Consider the following 9438-nt stretch of genomic DNA (forward strand, 5'->3'; position numbering starts at 1 on the left):
TGTGTGTGTGTGTGTGTGTGTGTTTCAGGGGAGACAGGGGGACAGGGTACTGGAGAAAGAGCACCCCACTGAGCAAGCACTGTCTCCTCAGCTTCGCCCCAAACCTTGTACTGGACTTTAACATTCAGAATTCCCAGGGACAGTTCTTTGACGACTTTTGGGACAGGTGATTTTGTTGGAGCATCTGCTTGTATGTTCCCAGTGCTGGGCCACTCATATCCTGTCAAGGCTGATGGTCTATTGGTGCAAAGCCCTAAGCATTGCTCATTTCTTTGGGTAGAAGCTTCAGCTGCTAGTCTTATAGAAAGGTGAGTTTGACCTTGGAAATACCAAAGTCAAGTCTCTAGCAGTCCTGCATATTATGTAGAGTGAGAGGTCCGGTCTGCTGTGGGTTGCCCTGGTGCTGTTTGTGTTCTGATGTTAATTCTACTTCCTCAAGATGGGCTGCCCCTGACCAGCGGTCCCCAATCTAGGCATATAGCTTATAATTATAATAACTGGATTGTGTGATTTTTTTTTAAAAAAGGACTTATTGGAGTTGAAAATTCCAGCAATACTGGTAAATCCTGTCTCAAGATAAGCCAAGCATGGTGGATCATGCCTATGGTTGTGGCACTTGGAAGTTGGAGGGACAAGGATCAGTAATTCATGGTTATCCTTAGCTAGGTAGTGAGTTCAAGGTCAACCTGAGCTCCAAGAGACCTTATCTAAAAAAAAAAAAANAAACCCAAACAAACAAACAAACAAAAAACAATGAAGAAACTGAATCAAACCACACCAGAGAAGAGCTGGTGAGATGGTTTTGTAAAGATGCTTGCTGCCAGGCCTGAGTACCTGAGTTTAGTCCCTGGAAACTATGTGGCAGAAGAAGAGAACCAACTCTTACATGTTCTATTCCTTCCATGTGTGCCATGGCAAATGTACACACACACACACACACACACACACATACACAGAGTAATTTTTCTTAAAAGGGGGGAGGGGTGGAGAGATGGCTCAGCAGTTAAGAACACTGACTGCTCTTCCAGAGGTCCTGAGTTCAATTCACAGCAACCACATGGTGGCTCAGGACCATCTGCAGTGGGATCTGATGCCCTCTTCTGGTGTGGTGTTCTGGTGTGCGACAGTGTACTCATATACATAAAATAAATAAATACTTTTCTAAAGCGAGTGGCCCTGGGCACAGTCTTTCATTCCCCAGGGCCTGATTTTTGAGGCACTAGGTTCTCCTAGAGTTTCTGTAGACTCAGGCCATTTTTTTCCACCATGGTGGTAGGGACTGTTGTGTATTCTGGGGCAGCATTATCTACAGTGGTCTGGAGTCTGGGTCAGGGAGGGAGATCTCCTTGCTGCAGAGCCTTACCTCTCTTTAAAGTCATCTGCACCAGCCTGGATCGTCTCCGTCTGTAGCATGAGCCGGGCATTTTCCAAGACAGCCTCTCCCACCTGGAGCAAAGAGAAGAGGCTGTTTAGCGTAGTGGCTCAGGGACCCAGAGTGCTGGAGAATGTGGTGAAACTTCACAAATGCTTGTCTTTTCAGAATGGGTCTCCCCCTTTGAAGGCAAGGAGGAGGTAAGAAAGTATAAATCTAGGTGTCTTTGAGACTTTTAAGAGTGAAGTTTAAAATAAGAGTTTGGGGATGGGGGGAGGATATAGGGGACATTCGGGATTGCATTTGAAATGTAAATGAAGAAAATATCTAATAAAATAAATAAAAAAAAAGAGTTTGGAGATAAAATGGTGACGAGTTCACAGCCTCTGACAAAGCCTTGAGCTCTCAAGTCATCCGGATAGAAAGGGCTCTGGTGTGTGTGTGTGTGTGTGTGTGCATGCATTCATATATAATATACACATGTATACATATGGCACAGAGAGAGCAGTTAAAAGCACTGGCTGCTCTTCCAGAGGATCAGGATCCGATTCCTAGCGCCCACATGGTGGCTAACAACAGTCGGTAACACTAGTTTAGGGAATCTGAGATCATCTTCTGGCCTCTGTAAGCACCGGACATGCATGTAATACACAGACATATATGTAGACAAAGCACTCATACACATAAAAATAATAAATTTAAACGTCTATTTATTTATTTATTTTAGGACAGGCTCTTACTGTATAGTACAGGCTAGCCCCAAACTCACAATCACCATCCCATAAGTCCTGGGGCTGCATATGTGCTCCCACCATACCTAGCCAGGAATTTTCATTTTTAGTTGGCAATAGTTAGATATTTACAGAGTATAGCCTGAGGTTTTAATATATGCTTTACATTGTGGAATGATTCTATCAAGCTAATTAGCATGCTCTGTATCACTGATCATCAGGGCAATGCAAATTAAAACCACAGCAAGACATCACCTCCCACCAGTAAGGTATGTGTTATCAAGAAGATAACAAGTTCTGGCAAGGACAGGGAGGGACCGTACGCAGTTGCGCAAGGTGAATTCATGCAGCCGTTATGGAATGCAATGTAGAGGCTCCTCAAAAAACAAAACACATGATGCCCATCCCCCCCTCAAAAGTCCAAAAATCCCACGAAACTGAAAACAGAGCAAACCACCCTATAATTTAGCTAAACATACAAACTACTGGGCATATAGGTTTCATTTATGCATCCCTGCTCACACAGTTTCTAATTCCTTATTGAGGGGAGAAAGACAGGAATAAGGTTAGACAAGAAAGATGTGGGCAAGGAGACAATCGACTTCATCTACTTGCTGGTGTGCTCAAGGGCCAGGCTCCAGACGAGAAAATGTGCTCTTTTGCTAGTGGGAAATTCAACGAAGTGAAACTAAACCAGACTGTCTACAGGGACGAGGGAGCCTAATTATTGTTTCCTCCACAAATGGAACTCTGTGAACTGGAGAGAGGGTCTGGCAGTTGAGTGAATGTGGCCTCCCATCCGAGTACTAACCAAGCCTGATCCTTCTTAGCTTCGGAGATCAGGTACATTCAGGGCAGTCTGGTCTTAGTTGGGGGACCTCCCCCTTCTCAGAGGAGAAGAGGAGGAGGATATAGGGGAGGGGCTGTATGAGGGGGGAACTGGAGGAGGGGGGCTGTGATCAGGTTGTAAAGTGAATGAATGAATGAATGAATAAATAAATAAATAATGGGGGGTGGGGCAGAGCGTTTGTGGTTCTTCCAGTGGACCTGAGTTCTGTTCCCAGCGATCCAGTGTCTCACAACTGCATGGAACTCCAGCTTCAGGGTACCTGATGCCTTCTTCTAGCCTCCTTGGGTCCTGAACCCATGTGGAGTGCACGCGCACGCACACGTGTGCGCACACACACACACATCTAAATAAATCTTAAAAGGGTGAGGCTTTCTCTCCTCAGCCCACCTTCTTTCCTCCTATGGTTTTAGGGTGTCCCCACTCCCTTTCTCCAAGTGTCAGCTTCTTGTCTATCGATGTGTCTCCACAGCCAGACTGGGGCTTATACATTTTCTTTGCAGCCGAAGATGGAATCTGAAGCCAGGTAAAGACTCTGCCACTGTATATCTTTGCCAGCTCTTTTTGTACATTCTATTTCAAGGTAGGGTCCCCTAAGTTGTATAGGCTGTTCCTGAATTCATTCTGTGTCCTAGGAAAGCCTTGACATTGCAGGTCTCCTGCCCTGGGATCCTGAGTAGCTGGGACTACAGGTCTGTGCCCCAGGCTGTCATTCTTGACCTTGTGTGAGACAGGGTCTCAGAATGCAGTCCAAACTGGCCTGGAACTCACTATGTAGGCCAGGCTGGCCCGGAACTTTCTGCAATCCTCCTGCCTCTGCCTGAGTGCTGGGATTGCAGGCATGCACCGCCGTGTCCAGGCTGGCTGACACTCTTAAATATTTAATGCATGCATGCATGAATAAATGAACCATGTGGCCTTGGTGATAGTTCTTAGCCATTCCCTGGCTCTGGTCTGGAGGTTGTTTCCAATAAGCCATTAAGAAAGGAGTTTGCAAGTGTTCCTGGGATTTTTTTCATGTGGGTTCTGAGGTTCAAGGTCATATGGTCAGGCTTAGGTGGCCAATGTTTTTATGTACTGAGCCATCTAGCAGGCCCTTTCTTTCTGTCCTGAGACTAGGTCTCACTATATTGCCCAGGCTTGCCTTGAACACACTGCACAGCTCAAACAGGCCTTAAATGTTTAATTTTCCTTATTCAGTGTCTCTCATGTTTGAATATGGAGTCTAGTTAATTGACAATCAAAATTCTTAAAATAAGATTTTGGAAATTTTTATATAATTAAGCTTATTTAAAAGAAAAGGAAAAAGGAAAAGAAACAAGCCAAGTCAAGTATGTGTATTTGTGTTTGTGTGTGTGTAAGTGCTCGTATGTGTGTGTATTGTGTATAGGTTGGTGTGTGGTTTTGTGTATGCATTTGTGTATGTGTATGTGATTGTACATGCATGTGTGTTTGTATTTTGTGTGTATTGTGCGTGTTTGTACTTGTGTGCATGTGTGTTTGTATGTGTTTTTGTGTCTCTGTGTGTAAGTACATGTGTGTATTTTGTACATATTTGATGTGTGTGTGTTTTCATGTATGCATGTGTTTGTGTTTATGTGTTATTGTGTATGCATGTGTGTTTGTATTTTGTGTGTGTTGTGTGTGCATTTGTATCTCTATGTATACATGTGTGTGCTTGTGTGTGTATGTGTTTATGTGTCTCTGTGTTTAAGTATATGTGTGTGTCTGCATGAGTGTGTGTATGAATATGTGTATATTTGTGCATGCGTGTGTTTGTATTTGTGTGTCTGCATGTGTGTGTATGTGCATGCAAATGTGTAGAGGGCAGGATACAGTTCTACAAATGCAGAAAGATGGTTTCAAGTTGGACCACACAGAACTGACACTGGGCTTTGGATAGACCCAAAGCTTTTTTTTTTAATATTATTTTGCCTTGCTACAACACTATAGGACATATGGCTTTGTGACATTTCCCATCTATTACAAATTCCTGATATTAATTAATACAAAGATGCTTGAAGCTACGCCCAAAAACACTGGGTGGAAACACAGAGGTTTTAGAGGTTAGATAGAGCCGGCGACCCTGTAGCTTGGTGGCCTTTGAATTTTCATTCTGAGCTGAGAACAGGAGTAACGTGGACAGTGCCTGCTGGACAGATAGGGTGACTTTGTCCAAATGTCTGTGCTCTGAGGCCATGCAGGCTCAGGGCTCGGGGAGGCAGAAGGCCTTCCTGCTTTTTTGCTGGTGTTTAGTAACAATCAAGGGTTTATTCCACCCTCAAGTGGGGGCTAATTATAGGCTCCAGCTTGCCAACATACAGCCCGCTGGCCCTGCTTTCCGCTCTCTTCCCAGACAGAGATTGTACAATAAACAGCTTCCCCTCCTCACCACAGAGGACCCAGCAGTAGCCACCACTGCCTTTCCTAACCAGGAAGAGACGCTTCCAAAAAAGACCAGTTAGATGGTATGAGGAGGGTTAGAACCTTTGCTGGGGTTTAATATAGACTCAGGCCTGGTATGGTGGCCCAGAGGGGTCCTGACCAAAAGCAAAGCATGGGGCCTGTAAGGGGAAATCTTCAGGAAGCCTTCCCAGAGCTGAAGATAGGAAGGGAAGAGGTCAGAGAAGCTATGATTATTGACTGCCTAAGCCTGGATCCAGCATAATGCCTGAGCCGGCTTGTCCTGGCTGAGATAGTGAACCACTAAATATTTTAGGAGTTTTGAACTGGTTAAACATGCCATCATGAAGAATTAAATTATGTGAGCTTCCAATTAGTTGCTTAAAAAACAATGGCAGTACATCCTCAGAATTAAAAGGCAGTAGTCTGCCCCTTTCAAAATGTACTGAACGTTAGTTCTGATTTTGATGCTATCTGCTTTGACTGTGTCTGGATGTTGGAAATGCTATATTATGGAACCCTGTATCTCTTCCCAGCCCTGTATTAATGAGATGTTGGTAACTTGATATCAGCCAAGGTCAGAGTATTTATACCAGGGAAATTGGCAAACACTGTAAACCACAGGATTTATCTGTAGGGAGACAATTATTCATGCTAAATACGGCCCACCTTGACATCAGGACTGGATGTTCACAACTTCATTAAATGCCTGTGGCACTGGTTTAAAGATGTCAACACCTTCAAGTCACTGGAAAGAAAATTATTGCTCAGAGAACTGAGGTTGTCCAAAGTCACAGAGCTGGAAATGTCATAGAGCCACAATGCCACCCCATGTCAGCATGTGTATATGTGTGCTCAGAAGCATGCATGCGTGTGTGTGTGCGTGTGTGTGTTTATATACGTGTGTGTATGTATGTGTGTGTTTGTGTGCATGCACATTCTCTTGTATATGTTTGTATATATGTGTGTGTTTACGTGTGTATGTGTTTGTGTGTCTATGTGTGTTTGTGTGTGTGCACACGTGCATGAGTGTATATGTGTGTATGTATGTGTTTATGTGCATACACATTCTGGTGTGTGTGTGTGCGCGCGCGCATGTGTGTGGGTGTGTGTATTCTAAGCTAAAAGGCTCATCATAGTTTAGCAACCCTCCTGGATTGCAGTCTCCTTGCCCCTTGGTTTCTTTTTTCTCCACATGCAGACAGCCAAGACTCCCAGTTCCTCTTTGGGTTGCACCATGAAGATAAGCATCTTCCTCATAGGTTCTGAGATTGCTAGCCCAACCTCACTGATCCAATCCCCTTTCTCTTCAAGCCCCAAACCATTGTTTTACTTCCAGAACCCCGTGACTGGATGGGTCTGGGGGTTGAGCTTTGTAGCCAGGGAACTCTCCTGCTGAACATTTTCTCAGGAGAAGAAAGGGTATTTCTATTTTAAGCCCTGAGAGCCGTACATTAATTATCTGGTCCTCACTGATTTACAGCTGAAGAGGATACAAATTAACATTGCCTCTGTGCAACTTTCTTTCCAGGAGAGAAGGCAGTGAAAATACCAAATGTCACCATGAACAGCCATCAGACGGATGCGACATCCATAAGAAGAGCTACCTGTGACCTTGGAGCCACGTGGCCCTTCTCTCTAGGGAGAGAAGGTAGAAATGAAAAACTGGTGGTCTTTATTAGTAACACTGAAGGGCAGGCTGGCTGGAAGCTTGCTACAGGGAGAGCCGGAAGAGCTAACAGTGGAGTGTCCTCAGCCCCTACTCTCCCTCTGACCTGAACCACCACTGTCACAGCTATATGCTTTAATGCCAGGTTCCCCCGCTCAAGGAGACAGCATGGGGTGATTTGAATATACAATGTCCCCTTCCCCCAGACGTATGTGTTATAGCCTCAATCCTCAGGCGGTGGAGCTATTTCAGAAGGTTCTAAAAACTTAATGAGGTTGGAAGCCTAGTTATGGGGAAGTAGTCCCCCCGGGACATGTTCTCGGGGCTGTGTCTTTCCATGACCTTTCCTCTGTCCCCGCTTCCTGGCCATCTCGAGGTCATCGACTTTCCCTTCCACCTTAATGTTCTGCCTCACCACAGCCCAGAAACAATGATGCTGGCTGACTAGACAGGAAGGCTTCAAATTGTGAAAGAAAAAGAAGCATTTCTCCCATTGAAAGTCATTTATCCAGGTATTTTGTTACAGCGACACAAGGCTGACAAACCCGGCTCATCAGAGCAATGTCAGTAAGAACCGATCGTGGCACTGGGTTGAGGGGAAGAGGCTCGGGGGCTGTAAGGAGTGATGGAGGGAGAAACAAGAGATGCTTTCCTAGAGGGCATCTCGGATGGATTCCAGAGATGGGCAGTGAGAGGCTGTGGTGGGTTATAGAGTAAATTCTGAGGGGCTGGTGAGGACCGGAAGACACAGTGACGGCTGTCGTTGAGGGAGGGGTGGCTGTCAGAGGTTTATGTCCCCCTGGCCCTCCTCATGGAGGTGCCCTTAGGATACCTTATCTAGTGGTTCTTCAAGGGCAGTCCCCAGCATTCCTGGGAGCTCATGGGAAATGACCGTACCCCACGTCAGTGTAAGATTCAGGATTTCTGAAGCTGTATTACAGCTTCTCGTGTGTTGAACAAATGTTTTTTGTGTAGAGAAGAATCACAACCATGGGATAATGGCTGCCATTCACAGTCTACTCAGCCTGTGCCAGGCAACTTGCTGGACAGGGTTTCTCTCTCTCTTCTTCTTCCCACTCTCCCCCCTCTCTCTTACACACACACACCTTGGAGAATCAGTGGCTTGTGGAGCAAGCGCTCCTTCCAGACTGCCCTTGCTCTTGTTCACGTGGTTGCCTGTGACACCTGGATCACCTGCCATTCCTCACAACCCTGGTTGTCTAACAAATCCTACATGACAATAATGTTCATTTCGTGTATGCCTTTCTCTGTATAGCCTTATTCATTCTTGCCCTTGTTTCCTCTGCATATGATTACGGCTTGTCTGGCAGCAGGTTCTGTGCCTGCTGTTGGAGAATGAGCAGCTACTATGGGAGATGAGGCTTAAAGGGCAAGCAAAGGCCACCCTACGGAAGGAAGGGCTCAGAGATCACGAGCAAGCAAGGGCGGGGACTTCCCTGGCAGCTGTAGTAAGAAGCTGAACATGGTACAGGTGTGATGTGGATTATGAGGGAAGGGAAGACTGAGGCACTCGAAAGGATGCTGAGGACCAGAGGAGCATCTTAGGCCTGTGCGGAGGATTTATCCTCCTAATGATTCAGGGTGATGGAATCGACAAGGTCGGTTGTGGGGGTGAAGAGAAGAGGGGACAGAGGAGACACTTTTTGATGACAGAGCACTCTTTTAGGCTGAGTTACTGGAAGCCTGGAGTGAACGTTGCTGACACTGCCCGTCGTCCCTGTCATCAATGTCATCCATCCCCACTCAGTGTAAACACCTTGCGGGCAACCACACTCCTCTTCTATTCTCAAACCCAGCTCTTCTCCTCGCCACAGAGTAAGTAACACCAAGATTTGGTTCGCTCGTCCACAGTTACACGGGGATAACTGTGTTAGTTATAACTTGGATAACAGCTGTGTGCACCGAATGACTCGACCTGTGGAAAACACTGGGCAGCCGGCCTGGCACGAGTGAAGTGTCCCACACCTGGGGGCCATTATTATCATTGTTATTTGTCTTTGTACAAAGCAACCATACAATGAGTGTTGGATGAATTAGATTGGTGTGCGCATTCAGTCATTTCTCCTGCTCTATCTGTTCTTTTAAACTCCTCCTTCCTCTTTCTCTCTCTTTGTCTCTCTGTCTCTCTCTCTGTCTCTCTCTCTCTGTCTCTGTCTCTGTCTCTGTCTCTCTCTCTCTCTCTCTCTCTCTCTCTCTCTGTGTGTGTGTGTGTATGTGTGTGCTGGGGATTGAACTGAGGGTCTCATGCATGCTAGGCATGAAGTCTACTACTGAACTACATCCTGGCTCCTTGCTTCTGCTTCTTCTTCTTCTTCTTCTTCTTCTTCTTCTTCTTCTTCTTCTTCTTCTTCTTCTTCTTCTTCTTCTTCTTCTTCTTCTTCTTCTTCTTCTCCTT

General features: G+C 45.7%; 1 protein-coding gene across 1 annotated transcript in view; it reads right to left on the reverse strand.

Moving 5' to 3' along the window:
• Bfsp2 (beaded filament structural protein 2) overlaps nucleotides 1-9438 on the reverse strand; it is a 53267-nt gene that overhangs the window by 26957 nt on the left and 16872 nt on the right. The window contains exon 2 of the mRNA XM_021207758.1: nucleotides 1364-1446. Within this exon, the coding sequence (XP_021063417.1) occupies nucleotides 1364-1446 (83 nt within the window). The remainder of the gene's footprint in view (nucleotides 1-1363; nucleotides 1447-9438) is intronic.

Source organism: Mus pahari, chromosome 10, assembly GCF_900095145.1.
Source record: "Mus pahari chromosome 10, PAHARI_EIJ_v1.1, whole genome shotgun sequence".
Taxonomy (NCBI): domain Eukaryota; kingdom Metazoa; phylum Chordata; class Mammalia; order Rodentia; family Muridae; genus Mus; species Mus pahari.